Raw genomic sequence first — 24,519 nt, 5'->3', positions numbered from 1 at the left:
TGGTGTAGGCTGAATGGTGGTGGTGTAGACTGAATGGTGGTGGTGGTGTAGGCTGAATGGTGGTGGTGTAGACTGAATGGTGGTGGTGGTGTAGGCTGAATGGTGGTGGTGTAGACTGAATGGTGGTGGTGGTGTAGGCTGAATGGTGGTGGTGGTGTAGACTGAATGGTGGTGGTGGTGTAGGCTGAATGGAGGTGGTGTAGGCTGAATGGTGGTGGTGGTGTAGACTGAATGGTGGTGGTGGTGTAGGCTGAATGGAGGTGGTGGTGTAGACTGAATGGTGGTGGTGTAGGCTGAATGGTGGTGGTGGTGTAGGCTGAATGGTGGTGGTGTAGGCTGAATGGTGGTGGTGTAGGCTGAATGGTGGTGGTGTAGGCTGAATGGTGGTGGTGTAGGCTGAATGGTGGTGGTGGTGTAGGCTGAATGGTGGTGGTGTAGGCTGAATGGTGGTGGTGTAGGCTGAATGGAGGTGGTGGTGTAGGCTGAATGGTGGTGGTGGTGTAGACTGAATGGTGGTGGTGGTGTAGGCTGAATGGTGGTGGTGGTTTAGGCTGAATGGTGGTGGTGGTGTAGGCTGAATGGAGGTGGTGGTGTAGACTGAATGGAGGTGGTGGTGTAGACTGAATGGTGATGGTGGTGTAGGCTGAATGGTGGTGGTGTAGGCTGAATGGTGGTGGTGGTGTAGGCTGAATGGTGGTGGTGGTGTAGACTGAATGGTGATGGTGGTGTAGGCTGAATGGTGGTGGTGGTGTAGGCTGAATGGTGGTGGTGGTGTAGGCTGAATGGTGATGGTGGTGTAGGCTGAATGGTGGTGGTGGTGTAGATTGAATGGAGGTGGTGGTGTAGGCTGAATGGTGATGGTGGTGTAGGCTGAATGGTGGTGGTGGTGTAGATTGAATGGTGGTGGTGGTGTAGGCTGAATGGTGGTGGTGGTGTAGGCTGAATGGAGGTGGTGGTGTAGGCTGAATGGTGGTGGTGGTGTAGACTGAATGTTTCCCAGTTGCTTTGAATGTTCAAAACCGTAGTGTCAGAGCACTTTTAAAGCCTCAAAGGATAAGATGATCCAACTTTCAAAACAAGTCCTTTTCGTCATAGCCACAACAGTCCACCAGCCAGCTAGCCACAACAGTCCACTAGCCAGCTAGCCACAACAGTCCACTAGCCAGCTAGCCACAACAGTCCACTAGCTAGCTAGCCACAACAGTCCACTAGCCAGCTAGCCACAACAGTCCACTAGCCAGCTAGCCACAACAGTCCACTAGCTAGCTAGCCACAACAGTCCACTAGCCAGCTAGCCACAACAGTCCACTAGCTAGCTAGCCACAACAGTCCACTAGCCAGCTAGCCACAACAGTCCACTAGCCAGCTAGCCACAACGGTCCACTAGCTAGCTAGCCACAACAGTCCACTAGCCAGCTAGCCACAACAGTCCACTAGCCAGCTAGCCACAACAGTCCACTAGCCAGCTAGCCACAACAGTCCACTAGCCAGCTAGCCACAACAGTCCACCAGCCAGCTAGCCACAACAGTCCACTAGCCAGCTAGCCACAACAGTCCACTAGCCAGCTAGCCACAACAGTCCACTAGCCAGCTAGCCACAACACTCGACTAGCCAGCTAGCCACAACAGTCGACTAGCCAGCTAGCCACAACAGTCGACTAGCCAGCTAGCCACAACACTCGACTAGCTAGCTACCCAAAACAGTCCACTAGCTAGCTAGCCACAACAGTCCACTAGCTAGCTAGCCACAACAGTCGACTAGCCAGCTAGCCACAACAGTCGAATAGCCAGCTAGCCACAACAGTCGACTAGCCAGCTAGCCACAACAGTCCACTAGCTAGCTAGCCACAACAGTCGACTAGCTAGCTAGCCACAACAGTCCACTAGCCACAACAGTCAACTAGCCAGCTAGCCACAACAGTCGACTAGCCAGCTAGCCACAACAGTCGACTAGCTAGCTAGCCACAACAGTCGACTAGCCAGCTAGCCACAACAGTCGACTAGCCAGCTAGCCACAACAGTCGACTAGCCAGCTAGCCACAACAGTCGACTAGCTAGCTAGCCACAACAGTCGACTAGCCAGCTAGCCACAACAGTCCACTAGCCAGCTAGCCACAACAGTCCACTAGCCAGCTAGCCACAACAGTCCCCTAGCCAGCTAGCCACAACAGTCCCCTAGCCAGCTAGCCACAACAGTCCACTAGCTAGCTAGCCACAACAGTCGACTAGCTAGCTAGCCACAACAGTCCACTAGCTAGCTACCCAAAACAGTCCACTAGCTAGCTAGCCACAACAGTCCACTAGCCAGCTAGCCACAACAGTCCACTAGCCAGCTAGCCACAACAGTCCACTAGCCAGCTAGCCACAACAGTCCACCAGCCAGCTAGCCACAACAGTCCACTAGCCAGCTAGCCACAACAGTCCACTAGCCAGCTAGCCACAACAGTCCACTAGCCAGCTAGCCACAACAGTCCACTAGCCAGCTAGCCACAACAGTCCACTAGCCAGCTAGCCACAACAGTCCACTAGCTAGTTAGCCACAACAGTGCACTAGCTAGCTAGCCACAACAGTCCACTAGCCAGCTAGCCACAACAGTCCACTAGCTAGCTAGCCACAACAGTCGACTAGCTAGCTAGCCACAACAGTCCACTAGCTAGCTACCCAAAACAGTCCACTAGCTAGCTAGCCACAACAGTCGACTAGCCAGCTAGCCACAACACTCGACTAGCCAGCTAGCCACAACAGTCCACTAGCTAGCTAGCCACAACAGTCGACTAGCCAGCTAGCCACAACAGTCCACTAGCTAGCTAGCCACAACAGTCGACTAGCCAGCTAGCCACAACAGTCCACTAGCCAGCTAGCCACAACAGTCGACTAGCTAGCTAGCCAAAACAGTCCACTAGCCAGCTAGCCACAACAGTCCACTAGCCAGCTAGCCAAAACAGTCGACTAGCTAGCTAGCCACAACAGTCCACTAGCCAGCTAGCCACAACAGTCCACTAGCCAGCTAGCCACAACAGTCCACTAGCTAGTTAGCCACAACAGTGCACTAGCTAGCTAGCCACAACAGTCCACTAGCCAGCTAGCCACAACAGTCCACTAGCTAGCTAGCCACAACAGTCCACTAGCTAGCTAGCCACAACAGTCCACTAGCTAGCTACCCAAAACAGTCCACTAGCTAGCTAGCCACAACAGTCGACTAGCCAGCTAGCCACAACACTCGACTAGCCAGCTAGCCACAACAGTCCACTAGCTAGCTAGCCACAACAGTCGACTAGCCAGCTAGCCACAACAGTCCACTAGCTAGCTAGCCACAACAGTCGACTAGCCAGCTAGCCACAACAGTCCACTAGCCAGCTAGCCACAACAGTCGACTAGCTAGCTAGCCAAAACAGTCCACTAGCCAGCTAGCCACAACAGTCCACTAGCCAGCTAGCCAAAACAGTCGACTAGCTAGCTAGCCACAACAGTCCACTAGCCAGCTAGCCACAACAGTCCACTAGCCAGCTAGCCACAACAGTCCACTAGCTAGCTAGCCACAACAGTGCACTAGCTAGCTAGCCACAACAGTCCACTAGCCAGCTAGCCACAACAGTCCACTAGCTAGCTAGCTACAACAGTCGACTAGCTAGCTAGCCACAACAGTCCACTAGCTAGCTACCCAAAACAGTCCACTAGCTAGCTAGCCACAACAGTCGACTAGCCAGCTAGCCACAACAGTCCACTAGCCAGCTAGCCACAACAGTCCACTAGCCAGCTAGCCACAACAGTCCACTAGCCAGCTAGCCACAACAGTCCACTAGCCAGCTAGCCACAACAGTCCTCTAGCCAGCTAGCCAAAACAGTCCACTAGCCAGCTAGCCACAACAATCCTCTAGCCAGCTAGCCACAACAGTCCTCTAGCTAGCTAGCCACAACAGTCCACTAGCTAGCTAGCCACAACAGTCCACTAGCCAGCTAGCCACAACAGTCGACTAGCCAGCTAGCCACAACAGTCCACTAGCCAGCTAGCCACAACGGTCCACTAGCTAGCTAGCCACAACAGTCCACTAGCCACAACAGTCCACTAGCTAGCTAGCTGTTTAGATTTTGACACATTCACTCATTTGTTTGTAAATAATTAACAAGCTACCACATGTTCTTGTCAAACTGTCAATAGAGCAGCTAACAAGCAATAAGATATGTCAAATAACAGTCTAAAAACCACTTGAGGGCAAATATCAGATTTGACCGTTCAGACACAAGGCCAGGAATCAGATTTGACCGTTCAGACACAAGGCGCATGGCCAGGAATCAGATTTGACCGTTCAGACACAAGGCGCATGGCCAGGAATCAGATTTGACCGTTCAGACACAAGACACATGGCCAGGAATCAGATTTGACCGTTCTGACACAAGACACATGGCCAGGAATCAGATTTGACCGTTCAGACACAAGGCGCATGGCCAGGAATCAGATTTGACCGTTCAGATACAAGGTACATGGCCAGGAATCAGATTTGACCGTTCAGACACAATATGATTTCAACCATTCTACCATTTATTAATCATTATTCCTACATTTGAAAATGTAAAAAAAAAGCAAAATAGTAAATTACGCATTTATAAACACTATTTTAAATTATTTAATAATGTACTATTTAACAAACCTATAAACCAGCTATAAATGAGTTATTATCAATGCAAGATTATTTATAAATTATTTGTTAATGGTTAATGAATGGTTTGACTCAAAATGTAAAAACATATTTATAAATGTATTTCTATAGGTCATGGATGGCATATTTAAGCAATTACGCATGTGGTATTAAAAAAATAATATATATTTTTTTTTTTTACCTTTATTTAACTAGGCACGTCAGTTAAGAACAAATTCTTATTTTCAATGACGGCCTACCGGGGAACAGTGGGTTAACTGCCTCGTTTCAGGGGGCAGAACGACAGATTTTTACCTTGTCAGCTCGGGGGATTTGATCTTGCAACCTTTCAAGTCCAACGCTCTAACCACTAGGCTACCTGCCGCCCCATGGCCAATATACCATGGCTAAGGACTGTTCTTAGGCGCTCGGGTAATAAAACAAAATGTGGAAAATGTCTAGGGGTATGAATACTTTCTGAAGGCGCCGTATATATTCAGTGAATTATTGGTTGTTACCCGGGACCCTCGGCGGTGTTCTATATTCAGGTCTAGAGTGTGATGCTGCTTCTCCATCTTCTCCTGGTCTCCCGTCTCCTTCTCGGTCTTCTCCTGGTCTCCCGTCTCCTTCTCGGTCTTCTCCTGGTCTCCCGTCTCCTTCTCGGTCTTCTCCTGGTCTCCCGTCTCCTTCTCCTTCTCTGTCTTCTCCTGGTCTCCCGTCTCCTTCTCCGTCTTCTCCTGGTCTCCCGTCTCCTTCTCGGTCTTCTCCTGGTCTCCCGTCTCCTTCTCCTTCTCGGTCTTCTCCTGGTCTCCCGTCTCCTTCTCCGTCTTCTCCTTGGTCTTCTTGGGACGATACTTTATCTCCAGGGTCCCGTCTTTGGCTAGATAACAACACAAGAATCAGTGGGTTTAATTCGTTTAAATGATTGGATGTACATATCACAGATTGGCCCTTTAACTGCTTCATTGGCCGTTTCATTTTTAGATCACAAAAGGAGTGCAGTGGTTTTCCGTGTTTGTCCCTTTTTCTCGACACGTCTGCATTGGATGGTCATCGTCTTTACTAAAACAGAGGACAGACTTACCGCGACATTTCTCACAGTACCACACCCGAATGACTTTAGCTGCCTTCTCCAATATGCCGATGCAGTCACCGTGAAACCACTCGTTACAGCAGTCGCAACCACTGCAGAGACAGAGACAGGGGAAACACAGGTATGAGAGGCCTGTTCCACCCGTCCATCTGTCGTTTGTCATCTTTGTTCAGACAGACAGACAGGCAGACAGACACAATAGACAGACAGACAGACAGGCAGGCAGTAGAAAGAAAGACAGACAGTAGAAAGACAGACAGATAGGCAGGCAGGCAGACAGACAGACAGGCAGACACAATAGACAGACAGACAGACAGGCAGACAGACACAATAGACAGGCAGGCAGGCAGACAGACACAATAGACAGACAGACAGACAGGCAGGCAGACAGACACAATAGACAGACAGACAGGCAGGCAGGAGAAAGACAGACAGACAGTAGAAAGACAGACAGACAGTAGAAAGACAGACAGATAGGCAGACAGACACAATAGACAGACAGACAGACAGGCAGGCAGTAGAAAGACATAGAGACTGTAGAAAGACAGACAGATAGGCAGGCAGACAGACAGACAGACAGACAGATAGGCAGGCAGACAGACAGACAGACAGACAGACAGACAGACAGACAGACAGTTACATCATGAAGCAGTTGATGTCAGGTTTGCGACAGACACAGTAGACAGGTGCGTTGTCCCCCTCCATCATGGGTCCTAAAGGTCTCTCAGGGCCAGGGGCTGGGTCGAGGTCTGATACACAGTAGACAGGTGCGTTGTCCCCCTCCATCATGGGTCCTAAAGGTCTCTCAGGGCCAGGGGCTGGGTCGAGGTCTGATACACAGTAGACAGGTGCGTTGTCCCCCTCCATCATGGGTCCTAAAGGTCTCTCAGGGCCAGGGGCTGGGTCGAGGTCTGATACACAGTAGACAGGTGCGTTGTCCCCCTCCATCATGGGTCCTACAGGTCTTTCAGGGCCAGGGGCTGGGTCGAGGTCTGATACCTCACTGTGACTGTCCTGAGGGGTAGAGGAGCAGAAGCAACATTTGATACATCCGGAGTGTGTGTATGTGTGTGTGTGTGTGTGTGTGTGTGTGTGTGTGTGTGTGTGTGTGTGTGTGTGTGTGTTTGTGTGTGTGTGTGTGTGTGTGTGTGTATTTGCCCATGGTAATGATTGCCTAAATTAGCTCAATTCTGATCATGTCAACAAAGATGAGAGGAAGAAGCAGTATTTAGTAAAGAAGAAAAGATAATAGATTGACTAAGGCTTTAGGTATCCATATTAAAAAAGTATATTATTCCAATCTGTACTCATCTTCTTGCTCGGCGTTAACACTGGCAGCCCAATTCTGATCTTCCACTAAATTCATATTTTTACCAATCAGATCAGCTCTTTGCCAATAATTGAACAAATGTTGGCAATAATTGGGCAAAATGTTGGCAATATTTAATCGGGCTGCTTGTGTTTGATTTGTTTTTTTGATTTGACTTGGATTTGAAAACATCAGGTATCAAATGAACGAATTAATGAATGAATGTATATCAGTATTTTTAACATGAAATGACCATGACTAGAATAACGAATATAAACCTGGTTTGCGATGCAGAATCACACATACACACATCGCCGTATCATCCCGCTTTGTGAAGATGGACAATGCCATATGAGGAGATGCTGAAAATGATGAGATGCTCTTTCACTTACCATGATGACTGGGGATCGCGTTGGGCGAGACACTTACAGAAAAACCGGGTAGAGTAGAGAAATAATGTCCAACCACTGCATGAGAAAATAAAACATTTGATTTCACATTTAGATGTTTTGATTTTGCACGATTTTGGTTCAAAACATCTGCAGAAAATGGTTGCTTCCGGTTCATCCTTCTTCGGGTATTTTCAAAGCGAGCCACAAGTAGCCTTTTGAGGTAGCGCACCACCTGCTGTTTGTTAGGAGATAATGCAAGTCCAATTTCTACAACTCTGATCTGAAAAGTATTGCGTACCACCCCAACATGAAATCATTTTTTTAAATTATTTTTTTTACCCCGGACGTTGAAATCAGGTGCATTTTGGTGCTCAAAATACGTATTTTCCCTATCTTTCCGGACGTTGAAAATACATATTTTTTGGCCATTAATTCTACAGGCAAATATCAACTTCGCATACATTTTCAATGAGGTAATCGTTATATCACAACAACACTTTTAAACCTCTTAGTGTTGGAAAGAGCCTCTTAGTGTTGGAAAGAGCCTCTTAGTGTTGGAAAGAGCCTCTTAGTGTTGGAAAGAGCCTCTTAGTGTTGGAAAGAGCCTCTTAGTGTTGGAAAGAGGAGCCAACTGGAGGTCGCAACAGAACAGTTTATTATTGTTCCCTTCTGCCTCTACCACTTATCTTAGCTTTTTTAAGGATTAAAAACGGGCAGCAATGATGTTGAAAGCAACTCAAGCAACTGAATAAACCAACAGACCAATTAAACCACAATACCATTCTCAGTAAGGCCGGACAAAGTTGAATTACTGTTTAACGGATACCCCGCCTCACTTTTCTCCACACCCCGATTTAAATAAAATAAATCAGATGTGTTATTTTTGGGCCAATATATGCGGCTCTTTGTTTATAAGGTACTGTGTGTTCTCCCTTGAGGCTTTCCCAATTTGATGCCCAAGAGACCAGACAGACTCAGATCATGTCCGAGCCTCGGATTGGACAGTGAAATACAGGTATCACCTGCAGGCGACGATGTTTCATTTCTCTCTCATGCCGTCACGGCTGAAGTCAGCGCAAACTCCTACTTTTATCTGTCCAGGTTAAACGTGGGACGTCCCTCGTTAATAAACAAACAGTCGGTTCAATTCATGGTTATTACAACATTTTCAGCTCTATTAGAAGCGACTAATTGACGAAACAATGTCATTTTACCAATTGACTGGCCAGAGATAAAGGCATTCATCAGCGAAGACGCAGGTGCAAGTTGACAGTATTTTGGACAACTAAATTGGAATCAAAATGATTGATGAAATCGAAGTGTGTCAGCTGTATGGTGATTTGCGATTCATAACTTACATTTGACCGGTACTACCAGTAGTCGTAGGCCAACCGATAACCACGACGGAATGGGTTCGAAGAGATGACGCGCCGCCGAGAACAGCCAACATGTCCAGCATCGCCAGAGGAACGGACACACTTCGAGCAGATCAGCAGGTCGGGGCTTTTCGTGGCAGCAGGACGAGACTGTCAAAGGAGGATGCGGTGAGCAAAGTTACTGGGCTCGAATTTAGTCCAGCTTGCTCTATATAGATTGATGTAGATAGATAGATCTAATTGTGCATGTTATAAAAAAAACTCTTTTTTTGATGATGAAAGGTTATACTCCGTGGCTGGATTTATGTATTTTATCCAATGCTACATTAATTTGGCAGACCTAACTTGATTGGCCCTCTTTCTACAAGGCCTAAGTCTTTGAGAGGCCTAATCATATTTGAATGAATATTTTTGTTAACGCTCTATCGGCTATAGAGAGATGCATTCAGGTAATGAACTCATTATTATGCATCAACATTTTAATTTGATTTCAATTATTTATTGTCATTCATTGTTGAATTTATTAATGAATTCGATTAATGAACTGATAACAAATCACTTTTCTTTTCAATCATTTTTGAATTTGATAGAAATGTCATTCTATTATACATCCTATGTGAATAATGCTTATAAATGTTCACTTGATATTAATAATTTGGAAAATCAGTCTGAAAGTGAATATTTATCCTATTGTTCAGGTCCATATAGCCTAGGACAATGTGATAAAGTACAGTTATTCCTCATCCCCTTAATCAACCGTGCTATATTGTTAGATTTTTCGCATTGCTCGTAACTTGTTTTGTATATAATGTTGCTGATACCGTCTCTTAGGACCGGAAAGAGCTTCTGGACATCAGAACTGGTATTATTCACCTCAAATTGGACAGAGTTCTTCTTCAACGAGTCAGACGGGAGGGATATACTACTTCAGATACCCGACCCAGATCCACAGGACAGAACAGCAGCCTCTGGTAAGACACGGGGCGGGAGCCTATGCATATTTCTAAACAATAGCTGGTGCACGATATCTAAGGAAGTCTCAAGGTTTTTCTCACCTGAGGTAGAGTATCTCATGATAAGCTGTAGACCACACTATCTACCTAGAGGAGTTTTCATCTGTATTTTTCGTAGCTGTTTACATACCACCACAGACCGAGTCTGGCACTTAAACCTCACTCACTTAGCTGTATTCCGCCATAAGCAAAAAGGAAAATGCTCATTTTAACCATATTCAGAGGCTAAACAATGTTTAAAATTAACAATTGAGTTGAACAAGTACATATTTTGAGTTCTGATGGAGTTCTGATGGAGTTCTGATGGGGTTCTGATGGGGTTCTGATGGGGTTCTGATGTGGTTTTGATGTGGTTCTGATGGGGTTCTGATGTGGTTCTGATGGGGTTCTGATGTGGTTCTGATGGGGTTTTGATGTGGTTCTGATGTGGTTCTGATGGAGTTCTGATGGGGTTCTGATGTGGTTCTGATGGGGTTCTGATGGAGTTCTGATGTGGTTCTGATGTGGTTCTGATGGAGTTCTGATGGGGTTCTGATGGAGTTCTGATGGAGTTCTGATGGGGTTCTGATATGGTTCTGATGGGGTTCTGATGTGGTTTTGATGGGGTTCTGATGGGGTTCTGATGTGGTTCTGATGGAGTTCTGATGGAGTTCTGATGTGGTTCTGATGGAGTTCTGATGGGGTTCTGATGTGGTTCTGATGTGGTTCTGATGTGGTTCTGATGGGGTTCTGATGGGGTTCTGGTGTGGTTCTGATGGGTTCTGATGGGGTTCTGATGGGGTTCTGGTGGGGTTCTGATGTGGTTCTGATGTGGTTCTGATGGAGTTCTGATGGGGTTCTGATGTGGTTCTGATGGGGTTCTGATGGGGTTCTGATGGAGTTCTGATGGAGTTCTGATGTGGTTCTGATGGAGTTCTGATGGGTTCTGAAGGAGTTCTGATGGGGTTCTGATGGGGTTCTGATGTGGTTCTGATGTGGTTCTGATGGGGTTCTGATGTAGTTCTGATGTGGTTCTGATGTTGTTCTGATGGGTTCTGAAGGAGTTCTGATGGCGTTCTGATGGCGTTCTGATGGGGTATGACAACTGGACTAAACTCATGAGGCATTTATAAGTTATATTCTTCAAGTGTGTAAATTATTAAAAAGTCCAAAACATTGATGAAACAATCACAGATGGACCCTTTCAATACACTAATTTATACATTTCTCAAGAGCATAGCACAATTTGTATAACCCAACTATAACCCATCATTATAAGGTTGCATTATGCCATCGTTTATAACAGGAACCTAAACCTTGTATAGCATCAAAATACGTTCAAAAAGCTGCCAACTGCCTTGTCCATTTTCCCATTTGAGTAGGTTTATGTATTAGGCTAGGCTTATAGGTTTAGGTTAGGCTAAGTCAAATGTAGGGTTAAGGAGCAGTTTTACAGACACAGATTACACACCTGAACTAGAATTTCATTTTATAACATTGTTTTTTGTTGTTGTTGGTATTAATTGACCTTATGGCTCTATTCAATCCGTCTGGCAGAAATTCAGCGTTACGGCATGATTGTAATTTAAAGGCAGCGTTCTCACATGAGCGTAGACTGTATTCACGGAATACGCTACATAGGTCGGCTCAATCGGGAAATTAACTTTACATTTCTATGGCGTAATCTGCAACCCTTCAGCGGTCCAGGTTGATTAGATCCCCTACTGTAAAGAGGGTAACTTCAGTGGTCCAGGTTGATTAGATCCCCTACTGTAAAGAGGGTAACTTCAGCGGTCCAGGTTGATTAGATCCCCTACTGTAAAGAGGGTAACTTCAGTGGTCCAGGTTGATTAGATCCCCTACTGTAAAGAGGGTAACTTCAGCGGTCCAGGTTGATTAGATCCCCTACTGTAAAGAGGGTAACTTCAGCGGTCCAGGTTGATTAGAGCCCCTACTGTAAAGAGGGTAACTTCAGCGGTCCAGGTTGATTAGATCCCCTACTGTAAAGAGGGTAACTTCAGCGGTCCAGGTTGATTAGAGCCCCTACTGTAAAGAGGGTAACTTCAGTGGTCCAGGTTGATTAGATCCCCTACTGTAAAGAGGGTAACTTCAGTGATCCAGGTTGATTAGATCCCCTACTGTAAAGAGGGTAACTTCAGCGGTCCAGGTTGATTAGAGCCCCTACTGTAAAGAGGGTAACTTCAGCGGTCCAGGTTGATTAGATCCCCTACTGTAAAGAGGGTAACTTCAGCGGTCCAGGTTGATTAGATCCCCTACTGTAAAGAGGGTAACTTCAGCGGTCCAGGTTGATTAGATCCCCTACTGTAAAGAGGGTAACTTCAGCGGTCCAGGTTGATTAGAGCCCCTACTGTAAAGAGGGTAACTTCAGCGGTCCAGGTTGATTAGAGCCCCTACTGTAAAGAGGGTAACTTCAGCGGTCCAGGTTGATTAGATCCCCTACTGTAAAGAGGGTAACTTCAGTGGTCCAGATTGATTAGATCCCCTACTGTAAAGAGGGTAACTTCAGTGGTCCAGGTTGATTAGATCCCCTACTGTAAAGAGGGTAACTTCAGCGGTCCAGGTTGATTAGAGCCCCTACTGTAAAGAGGGTAACTTCAGCGGTCCAGGTTGATTAGAGCCCCTACTGTAAAGAGGGTAACTTCAGCGGTCCAGGTTGATTAGATCCCCTACTGTAAAGAGGGTAACTTCAGTGGTCCAGATTGATTAGATCCCCTACTGTAAAGAGGGTAACTTCAGTGGTCCAGGTTGATTAGATCCCCTACTGTAAAGAGGGTAACTTCAGCGGTCCAGGTTGATTAGATCCCCTACTGTAAAGAGGGTAACTTCAGCGGTCCAGGTTGATTAGATCCCCTACTGTAAAGAGGGTAACTTCAGTGGTCCAGATTGATTAGATCCCCTACTGTAAAGAGGGTAACTTCAGTGGTCCAGATTGATTAGATCCCCTACTGTAGGTTCCAGGGTTAAGTTGTTCCACACCCATAATATAGGTTCCAGGGTTAAGTTGTTCCACACCCATAATATAGATTCCAGGGTTAAGTTGTTCCACACCCATAATATAGGTTCCAGGGTTAAGTTGTTCCACACCCATAATATAGGTTCCAGGGTTAAGTTGTTCCACACCCATAATATAGATTCCAGGGTTAAGTTTCAGACCTGAATAAAAACACACAATCTTTCCAACAGCAAGAACATATTTTATATTATAAGAGCGATATTTCATATCGCTGCATTTTAATTTAAACAAAAATACCTACAGTATGTATATACAGCTAAAATTCAAAATTCCATAAAATGTTTATCTTCAAAATAATGCCTGCTCTGATGCACACGTAATGTACTAATGTACTGACAAATTTACAATTACTATCTCCCTCCCCTCCATATCCCGAGACATACACACAACATTATATTTCTGTCCGTTCCTTTTGTTGTTACAGAGACATAGTAATACAGTCCATTCCAGAGTACATGTGTTATTAAGATAGTACTCTACGTACATTCATGTTTATAATACAGGTCCATTCCAGAGTACATGTGTTATTGAGATAGTACTCTACGTACATTCATGTTTATAATACGGTTCATTCCAGAGTACATGTGTTATTGAGATAGTACTCTACGTACATTCATGTTTATAATACAGCATTCATTCAATAAGTGCTGACACGTGCAACAGAGATCACAATAACGTCAAGAAGACATTTTCCTTCCTCTGACAACCTACTTCTCCTTCCTGTCTCTCTCCTTCCTGTCTCTCGTGACAACATCCGGTGGAGCAGAGGGTATATGGAGGATGAATTAACGTACAGCAGGGAGAGAATTCAAACGGCCCTGATAAGTCTGGTTGTAATATGGAGCATCGGAGAAGCAGTCGAAGCAACACGCAGAGCATTGGGAATTACGTGACGTAGAACAACGGGTGGCGGAGTCTCTGCCCGTCAGCTCTGGGCCAGCCAATCAGAAAGCGGTAAGTCCTGAGTGGTGGTGTGGGGGAGTTAGAAGGGGAGGGGCCATGGTGGAGTAGGACGTAAGGGGGGGGGGGGGGGGTTAGAAGAGGAGGGGCCATGGTGGAGTAGGAAGTGGAGGCTGGGGGGGGGGGGGGGGGGGGGTTAGAAGGGGAGGGGCCATGGTGGAGTATGACGTAAGGGGGGGGGGGGGTTAGAAGAGGAGGGGCCATGGTGGAGTAGGACGTAAGGGAGGGGGGGTTAGAAGAGGAGGGGCCATGGTGGAGTAGGACGTAAGGGAGGGGGGGTTAGAAGAGGAGGGGCCATGGTGGAGTAGGACGTAAGGGAGGGGGGGTTAGAAGAGGAGGGGCCATGGTGGAGTAGGACGTAAGGGAGGGGGGGTTAGAAGAGGAGGGGCCATGGTGGAGTAGGACGTAAGGGAGGGGGGGTTAGAAGAGGAGTGGCCATGGTGGAGTAGGAAGTGGAGGCTGGGGGGGGTTGCAGGATTGGAGGAGAGGCACTGTGTGCAAAATCTTTTTTGATAAAGCCAGTGTGTGTGCTGATCCTGTATACAAAGCTGTGTACATCGTTAGTCCACTTCTCTTAAATCCGTATGAAGACCAAGCAGTTGTCGGCGACTCAGGATAGTTAGTAACTGTTAGATCAAACCAGACGTCCATAATACTGTAGTTCCAATGGCTCGCCCCAATTAAACAGTCACATTTTCAAACAGTAGTACAAACTGCCCAAAACAATAGTTAATAGTGACATTAGTAGCTGTTACACCACACCAACAAAAGTAGCATCAGTAGTAATCTTCGTTGTCATTGTAGTTTAATCCCAACAATTCTGTCCTCAACCATGTAAATTCATTCCTCTCAAGTACGATCAATGTCTAAGATGGATGACCTGGGAACGCTGATGTGTCTAAGAGGAAGGATGACCTGGGAACGCTGATGTGTCTAAGATGGATGACCTGGGAACGCTGATGTGTCCAAGATGGATGACCTGGGAACGCTGATGTGTCCAAGATAGATGACCTGGGAACGCTGATATGTCCAAGATGGATGACCTGGGAACGCTGATGTGTCCAAGATGGATGACCTGGGAACGCTGATATGTCCAAGATGGATGACCTGGGAACGCTGATGTGTCTAAGAGGATGACCTGGGAACGCTGATGTGTCTAAGAGGATAGATGACCTGGGAACGCTGATGTGTCTAAGAGGATGACCTGGGAACGCTGATGTGTCTAAGAGGATAGATGACCTGGGAACGCTGATGTGTCTAAGAGGAAGGATGACCTGGGAACGCTGATGTGTCTAAGAGGATGACCTGGGAACGCTGATGTGTCTAAGAGGATGACCTGGGAACGCTGATGTGTCTAAGAGGATAGATGACCTGGGAACGCTGATGTGTCTAAGAGGAAGGATGACCTGGGAACGCTGATGTGTCTAACAGGATGGATGACCTGGGAACGCTGATGTGTTTAACAGGATGGATGACCTGGGAACGCTGATGTGTCTAACAGGATGACCTGGGAACGCTGGTGTGTCTAAGAGGATGACCTGGGAACGCTGATGTGTCTAACAGGATGACCTGGGAACGCTGATGTGTCTAAGAGGATGACCTGGGAACGCTGATGTGTCTAAGAGGATAGATGACCTGGGAACGCTGATGTGTCTAAGAGGAAGGATGACCTGGGAACGCTGATGTGTCTAAGATGGATGACCTGGGAACGCTGATGTGTCCAAGATGGATGACCTGGGAACGCTGATGTGTCCAAGATAGATGACCTGGGAACGCTGATATGTCCAAGATGGATGACCTGGGAACGCTGATGTGTCCAAGATGGATGACCTGGGAACGCTGATATGTCCAAGATGGATGACCTGGGAACGCTGATGTGTCTAAGAGGATGACCTGGGAACGCTGATGTGTCTAAGAGGATAGATGACCTGGGAACGCTGATGTGTCTAAGAGGATGACCTGGGAACGCTGATGTGTCTAAGAGGATAGATGACCTGGGAACGCTGATGTGTCTAAGAGGAAGGATGACCTGGGAACGCTGATGTGTCTAAGAGGATGACCTGGGAACGCTGATGTGTCTAAGAGGATGACCTGGGAACGCTGATGTGTCTAAGAGGATAGATGACCTGGGAACGCTGATGTGTCTAAGAGGAAGGATGACCTGGGAACGCTGATGTGTCTAACAGGATGGATGACCTGGGAACGCTGATGTGTTTAACAGGATGGATGACCTGGGAACGCTGATGTGTCTAACAGGATGACCTGGGAACGCTGGTGTGTCTAAGAGGATGACCTGGGAACGCTGATGTGTCTAACAGGATGACCTGGGAACGCTGATGTGTCTAAGAGGATGACCTGGGAACGCTGATGTGTCTAAGAGGATAGATGACCTGGGAACGCTGATGTGTCTAAGAGGAAGGATGACCTGGGAACGCTGATGTGTCTAACAGGATGGATGACCTGGGAACGCTGATGTGTTTAACAGGATGGATGACCTGGGAACGCTGATGTGTTTAACAGGATGGATGACCTGGGAACGCTGATGTGTCTAAGAGGAAGGATGACCTGGGAACGCTGATGTGTCTAAGAGGAAGGATGACCTGGGAACGCTGATGTGTTTAACAGGATGGATGACCTGGGAACGCTGATGTGTTTAACAGGATGGATGACCTGGGAACGCTGATGTGTCTAACAGGATGACCTGGGAACGCTGGTGTGTCTAAGAGGAAGGATGACCTGGGAACGCTGATGTGTCTAAGAGGAAGGATGACCTGGGAACGCTGATGTGTCTAAGAGGAAGGATGACCTGGGAATGCTGATGTGTCTAAGAGGAAGGATGACCTGGGAACGCTGATGTGTCTAAGAGGAAGGATGACCTGGGAACGCTGATATGTCTAACAGGAAGGATGACCTGGGAATGCTGATGTGTTTAACAGGATGGATGACCTGGGAACGCTGATGTGTCTAACAGGATGACCTGGGAACGCAGATGTGTCTAACAGGATGACCTGGGAACGCTGATGTGTCTAAGAGGATAGATGACCTGGGAACGCTGATGTGTCTAACAGGATGGATGACCTGGGAACGCTGATGTGTTTAACAGGATGGATGACCTGGGAACGCTGATGTGTCTAAGAGGAAGGATGACCTGGGAACGCTGATGTGTCTAAGAGGAAGGATGACCTGGGAACACTGATATGTCTAAGAGGAAGGATGACCTGGGAACGCTGATGTGTCTAAGAGGAAGGATGACCTGGGAACACTGATGTGTCTAACAGGATGGATGACCTGGGAACGCTGATGTGTCTAAGAGGATGACCTGGGAACGCTGATGTGTCTAAGAGGAAGGATGACCTGGGAACACTGATATGTCTAAGAGGAAGGATGACCTGGGAACGCTGATGTGTCTAAGAGGAAGGATGACCTGGGAACGCTGATGTGTCTAACAGGATGACCTGGGAACGCTGATGTGTCTAACAGGAAGGATGACCTGGGAACGCTGATGTGTCTAACAGGATGACCTGGGAACGCTGATGTGTCTAAGAGGATGGATGACCTGGGAACGCTGATGTGTCTAACAGGATGACCTGGGAACGCTGATGTGTCTAAGAGGATGACCTGGGAACGCTGATATGTCTAAGAGGAAGGATGACCTGGGAACGCTGATGTGTCTAACAGGATGACCTGGGAACACTGATGTGTCTAACAGGATGACCTGGGAATGCTGATGTGTCTAAGAGGAAGGATGACCTGGGAACGCTGATGTGTCTAAGAGGAAGGATGACCTGGGAACGCTGATGTGTCTAACAGGATGACCTGGGAACGCTGATGTGTCTAACAGGATGACCTGGGAACGCTGATGTGTCTAACAGGATGACCTGGGAACGCTGATGTGTCTAAGAGGATGACCTGGGAATGCTGATGTGTCTAACAGGAAGGATGACCTGGGAACGCTGATGTGTCTAAGAGGAAGGATGACCTGGGAACGCTGATGTGTCTAACAGGATAGATGACCTGGGAACGCTGATGTGTCTAAGAGGAAGGATGACCTGGGAACGCTGATGTGTCTAAGAGGATGGATGACCTGGGAACGCTGATGTTTCTAAGAGGATGACCTGGGAACGCTGATGTGTCTAAGAGGAAGGATGACCTGGGAACGCTGATGTTTCTAAGAGGATGACCTGGGAACGCTGATGTGTCTAAGCGGAAGGATGACCTGGGAACGCTGATGTTTCTAAGAGGATGACCTGGGAACGCTAATGTGTCTAAGAGGAAGGATGACCTGGGAACGCTGATATGTCTAAGAGGAAGGATGACCTGGGAACACTGATGTGTCTAACAGGATGGATGACCTGGGAACGCTGATGTGTCTAAGAGGATGACCTGGGAACGCTGATGTGTCTAACAGGATGACCTGGGAACGCTGATGTGTCTAACAGGATGACCTGGGAACGCTGATGTGTCTAACAGGATGACCTGGGAACGCTGATGTGTCTAAGAGGATGGATGACCTGGGAACGCTGATGTGTCTAAGAGGAAGGATGACCTGGGAACGCTGGTGTGTCTAAGAGGAAGGATGACCTGGGAACGCTGATGTGTCTAACAGGATGACCTGGGAACGCTGATGTGTCTAACAGGATGACCTGGGAACGCTGATGTGTCTAACAGGAAGGATGACCTGGGAACACTAATGTGTCTAACAGGATGGATGACCTGGGAACGCTGATGTGTCTAACAGGATGACCTGGGAACGCTGATGTGTCTAACAGGAAGGATGACCTGGGAACGCTGATATGTCTAACAGGATGACCTGGGAACGCTGATGTGTCTAACAGGATGACCTGGGAACGCTGATGTGTCTAAGAGGAAGGATGACCTGGGAACGCTGATGTGTCTAAGAGGAAGGATGACCTGGGAACGCTGATGTGTTTAACAGGATGGATGACCTGGGAACGCTGATGTGTTTAAGAGGATGGATGACCTGGGAACGCTGATGTGTCTAAGAGGAAGGATGACCTGGGAACGCTGATGTGTCTAACAGGATGACCTGGGAACGCTGATGTGTCTAAGAGGATGGATGACCTGGGAACGCTGATGTGTCTAAGAGGAAGGATGACCTGGGAACGCTGATGTGTCTAACAGGATAGATGACCTGGGAACGCTGATGTGTCTAAGAGGAAGGATGACCTGGGAACGCTGATGTGTCTAAGAGGATGGATGACCTGGGAACGCTGATGTTTCTAAGAGGATGACCTGGGAACGCTGATGTGTCTAAGAGGAAGGATGACCTGGGAACGCTGATGTGTCTAAGAGGATGACCTGGGAACACTGATGTGTCTAACAGGATGACCTGGGAATGCTGATATGTCTAAGAGGAAGGATGACCTGGGAACGCTGATGTGTCTAAGAGGATGGATGACCTGGGAACGCTGATGTGTCTAAGAGGATGACCTGGGAACGCTGATGTGTCTAAGAGGATGACCTGGGAACGCTGATGTGTCTAAGAGGAAGGATGACCTGGGAACGCTGATGTGTCTAACAGGATGACCTGGGAACACTGATGTGTCTAACAGGATGACCTGGGAATGCTGATGTGTCTAAGAGGAAGGATGACCTGGGAACGCTGATGTGTCTAAGAGGAAGGATGACTAGGGAACGCTGATGTGTCTAACAGGATGACCTGGGAACGCTGATGTGTCTAACAGGATGACCTGGGAACGCTGATGTGTCTAAGAGGATGACCTGGGAATGCTGATGTGTCTAACAGGAAGGATGACCTGGGAACGCTGATGTGTCTAAGAGGAAGGATGACCTGGGAACGCTGATGTGTCTAACAGGATAGATGACCTGGGAACGCTGATGTGTCTAAGAGGAAGGATGACCTGGGAACGCTGATATGTCTAAGAGGATGGATGACCTGGGAACGCTGATGTGTCTAACAAAATAGATGACCTGGGAACGCTGATGTTTCTAAGAGGATGACCTGGGAACGCTGATATGTCTAAGAGGAAGGATGACCTGGGAACGCTGATGTGTCTAACAGGATAGATGACCTGGGAACGCTGATGTGTCTAAGAGGAAGGATGACCTGGGAACGCTGATGTGTCTAAGAGGAAGGATGACCTGGGAACGCTGATGTGTCTAACAGGATGGATGACCTGGGAACGCTGATGTGTCTAACAGGATGGATGACCTGGGAACGCTGATGTGTCTAAGAGGAAGGATGACCTGGGAAAGCTGATGTGTCTAACAGGATGACCTGGGAACGCTGATGTGTCTAAGAGGAAGGATGACCTGGGAACGCTGATGTGTCTAAGAGGATGACCTGGGAACGCTGATGTGTCTAAGAGGATGGATGACCTGGGAACGCTGATGTGTCTAAGAGGATGACCTGGGAACGCTGATGTGTCTAAGAGGAAGGATGACCTGGGAACGCTGATGTGTCTAAGAGGAAGGATGACCTGGGAACGCTGATGTGTCTAACAGGAAGGATGACCTGGGAACGCTGATGTGTCTAACAGGATGACCTGGGAACGCTGATGTGTCTAACAGGATGACCTGGGAACGCTGATGTGTCTAACAGGATGACCTGGGAACGCTGATGTGTCTAAGAGGAAGGATGACCTGGGAACGCTGATGTGTCTAAGAGGATAGATGACCTGGGAACGCTGATGTGTCTAACAGGATGACCTGGGAACGCTGATGTGTCTAACAGGATGACCTGGGAACGCTGATGTGTCTAAGAGGATAGATGACCTGGGAACGCTGATGTGTCTAAGATGGATGACCTGGGAACGCTGATGTGTCTAACAGGAAGGATGACCTGGGAACGCTGATGTGTCTAACAGGATGACCTGGGAACGCTGATGTGTCTAAGAGGATAGATGACCTGGGAACGCTGATGTGTCTAAGAGGATGGATGACCTGGGAACGCTGATGTGTCTAACAGGAAGGATGACCTGGGAACGCTGATGTGTCTAACAGGATAGATGACCTGGGAACGCTGATGTGTCTAAGAGGAAGGATGACCTGGGAACGCTGATGTGTCTAAGAGGATAGATGACCTGGGAACGCTGATGTGTCTAACAGGATAGATGACCTGGGAACGCTGATGTTTCTAAGAGGATGACCTGGGAACGCTGATGTGTCTAAGAGGATGGATGACCTGGGAACGCTGATGTGTCTAAGAGGAAGGATGACCTGGGAACGCTGATGTGTCTAACAGGATAGATGACCTGGGAACGCTGATGTGTCTAAGAGGAAGGATGACCTGGGAACGCTGATGTGTCTAAGAGGATGACCTGGGAACGCTGATGTGTCTAACAGGATAGATGACCTGGGAACGCTGATGTGTCTAACAGGATAGATGACCTGGGAACGCTGATGTGTCTAACAGGATAGATGACCTGGGAACGCTGATGTGTCTAACAGGATGGATGACCTGGGAACGCTGATGTGTCTAACAGGATAGATGACCTGGGAACGCTGATGTGTCTAACAGGATAGATGACCTGGGAACGCTGATGTGTCTAACAGGATAGATGACCTGGGAATGCTGATGTGTCTAACAGGAAGACCTGGGAATGCTGATATGTCTAACAGGATAGATGACCTGGGAATGCTGATGTGTCTAACAGGATGACCTGGGAACGCTGATGTGTCTAACAGGATGACCTGGGAACGCTGATGTGTCTAACAGGATGACCTGGGAACACTGATGTGTCTAAGAGGAAGGATGACCTGGGAACGCTGATGTGTCTAAGAGGAAGGATGACCTGGGAACGCTGATGTGTCTAACAGGATGGATGACCTGGGAACGCTGATGTGTCTAAGAGGAAGGATGACCTGGGAAAGCTGATGTGTCTAACAGGATGACCTGGGAACGCTGATGTGTCTAAGAGGAAGGATGACCTGGGAACGCTGATATGTCTAAGAGGATGGATGACCTGGGAACGCTGATGTGTCTAACAAAATAGATGACCTGGGAACGCTGATGTTTCTAAGAGGATGACCTGGGAACGCTGATATGTCTAAGAGGAAGGATGACCTGGGAACGCTGATGTGTCTAAGAGGATAGATGACCTGGGAACGCTGATGTGTCTAAGAGGATGGATGACCTGGGAACGCTGATGTGTCTAACAGGAAGGATGACCTGGGAACGCTGATGTGTCTAACAGGATAGATGACCTGGGAACGCTGATGTGTCTAAGAGGAAGGATGACCTGGGAACGCTGATGTGTCTAAGAGGATAGATGACCTGGGAACGCTGATGTGTCTAACAGGATAGATGACCTGGGAACGCTGATGTTTCTAAGAGGATGACCTGGGAACGCTGATGTGTCTAAGAGGATGGATGACCTGGGAACGCTGATGTGTCTAAGAGGAAGGATGACCTGGGAACGCTGATGTGTCTAACAGGATAGATGACCTGGGAACGCTGATGTGCCTAAGAGGAAGGATGACCTGGGAACGCTGATGTGTCTAAGAGGATGACCTGGGAACGCTGATGTGTCTAACAGGATAGATGACCTGGGAACGCTGATGTGTCTAACAGGATAGATGACCTGGGAACGCTGATGTGTCTAACAGGATAGATGACCTGGGAACGCTGATGTGTCTAACAGGATGGATGACCTGGGAACGCTGATGTGTCTAACAGGATAGATGACCTGGGAACGCTGATGTGTCTAACAGGATAGATGACCTGGGAACGCTGATGTGTCTAACAGGATAGATGACCTGGGAATGCTGATGTGTCTAACAGGAAGACCTGGGAATGCTGATATGTCTAACAGGATAGATGACCTGGGAATGCTGATGTGTCTAACAGGATGACCTGGGAACGCTGATGTGTCTAACAGGATGACCTGGGAACGCTGATGTGTCTAACAGGATGACCTGGGAACACTGATGTGTCTAAGAGGAAGGATGACCTGGGAACGCTGATGTGTCTAACAGGATGGATGACCTGGGAACGCTGATGTGTCTAACAGGATAGATGACCTGGGAACGCTGATGTGTCTAAGAGGAAGGATGACCTGGGAACGCTGATGTGTCTAAGAGGAAGGATGACCTGGGAACGCTGATGTGTCTAAGAGGAAGGATGACCTGGGAACGCTGATGTGTCTAAGAGGAAGGATGACCTGGGAACGCTGATGTGTCTAAGAGGAAGGATGACCTGGGAACGCTGATATGTCTAACAGGATAGATGACCTGGGAACGCTGATGTGTCTAACAGGATGACCTGGGAATGCTGATGTGTCTAACAGGATGACCTGGGAACGCTGATGTGTCTAAGAGGAAGGAGGACCTGGGAACGCTGATGTGTCTAACAGGATAGATGACCTGGGAACGCTGATGTGTCCAACAGGAAGGATGACCTGGGAACGCTGATGTGTCTAACAGGATAGATGACCTGGGAACGCTGATGTGTCTAACAGGATGACCTGGGAACGCTGATGTGTCTAACAGGATAGATGACCTGGGAACGCTGATGTGTCTAACAGGATGGATGACCTGGGAACGCTGATGTGTCTAACAGGATAGATGACCTGGGAACACTGATGTGTCTAAGAGGAAGGATGACCTGGGAACGCTGATGTGTCTAAGAGGATGGATGACCTGGGAACGCTGATGTGTCTAAGAGGATAGATGACCTGGGAACGCTGATGTGTCTAAGAGGATGACCTGGGAACTCTGATGTGTCTAACAGGATGACCTGGGAACGCTGATGTGTCTAAGAGGATGACCTGGGAACGCTGATGTGTCTAAGAGGAAGGATGACCTGGGAACGCTGATGTGTCTAACAGGATGACCTGGGAACGCTGATGTGTCTAACAGGATGACCTGGGAACGCTGATGTGTCTAAGAGGATGACCTGGGAACGCTGATGTGTCTAAGAGGAAGGATGACCTGGGAACGCTGATGTGTCTAAGAGGATAGATGACCTGGGAACGCTGATGTGTCTAACAGGATAGATGACCTGGGAACGCTGATGTGTCTAACAGGGTAGATGACCTGGGAACGCTGATATGTCTAACAGGATAGATGACCTGGGAACGCTGATGTGTCTAACAGGAAGGATGACCTGGGAACGCTGATGTGTCTAAGAGGATGACCTGGGAACGCTGATGTGTCTAACAGGATGGATGACCTGGGAACGCTGATGTGTCTAACAGGATAGATAAACTGGGAACGCTGATGTGTCTAAGAGGAAGGATGACCTGGGAACGCTGATGTGTCTAAGAGGAAGGATGACCTGGGAAAGCTGATGTGTCTAAGAGGATGGATGACCTGGGAACGCTGATGTGTTTTACAGGATGGATGACCTGGGAACGCTGATGTGTCTAAGAGGAAGGATGACCTGGGAACGCTGATGTGTCTAAGAGGAAGGATGACCTGGGAACGCTGATGTGTCTAAGAGGATAGATGACCTGGGAACGCTGATGTGTCTAAGAGGATGACCTGGGAACGCTGATGTGTCTAAGAGGATGACCTGGGAACGCTGATGTGTCTAAGAGGAAGGATGACCTGGGAACGCTGATGTGTCTAAGAGGATAGATGACCTGGGAACGCTGATGTGTCTAAGAGGATAGATGACCTGGGAACGCTGATGTGTCTAACAGGGTAGATGACCTGGGAACGCTGATGTGTCTAAGAGGAAGGATGACCTGGGAACGCTGATGTGTCTAAGAGGAAGGATGACCTGGGAGCGCTGATGTGTCT

The 24,519-nt window shown here is 47.9% G+C and overlaps 1 protein-coding gene and 1 long non-coding RNA gene across 2 annotated transcripts in view; both read right to left on the bottom strand.

Moving 5' to 3' along the window:
- Positions 1–7,659, bottom strand: part of LOC129861397 (CXXC-type zinc finger protein 1-like) — a 32,469-nt gene extending 24,810 nt beyond the window's left edge. Inside the window, exons 1-4 of the mRNA XM_055932793.1 lie at positions 7,433–7,659; positions 6,372–6,745; positions 5,723–5,823; positions 5,157–5,518 (exon numbers count right to left, since the gene is read on the bottom strand). Coding sequence (XP_055788768.1) covers positions 5,157–5,518; positions 5,723–5,823; positions 6,372–6,745; positions 7,433–7,435 — 840 coding nt within the window. The 5' untranslated portion in view covers positions 7,436–7,659. The remainder of the gene's footprint in view (positions 1–5,156; positions 5,519–5,722; positions 5,824–6,371; positions 6,746–7,432) is intronic.
- A 6,302-nt stretch (positions 7,660–13,961) lies between these two features.
- LOC129861396 (uncharacterized) lies at positions 13,962–23,506 on the bottom strand. Its single transcript, XR_008760586.1, has 8 exons — positions 22,662–23,506; positions 21,469–22,428; positions 18,271–21,235; positions 17,413–18,041; positions 15,688–17,284; positions 15,333–15,496; positions 14,774–14,805; positions 13,962–14,674 (listed from the first exon to the last, which is right to left on the bottom strand). It is a non-coding gene; the product is annotated as an uncharacterized LOC129861396 (long non-coding RNA).
- Between the last annotated feature and the right edge of the window lie 1,013 nt (positions 23,507–24,519).

This window comes from Salvelinus fontinalis, chromosome 8 (genome assembly GCF_029448725.1).
Source record: "Salvelinus fontinalis isolate EN_2023a chromosome 8, ASM2944872v1, whole genome shotgun sequence".
Classification (NCBI taxonomy): domain Eukaryota; kingdom Metazoa; phylum Chordata; class Actinopteri; order Salmoniformes; family Salmonidae; genus Salvelinus; species Salvelinus fontinalis.
The sequence above is the reverse complement of the archived record's forward strand: the minus strand, read 5'-3'. Positions and strand labels throughout refer to the sequence as shown.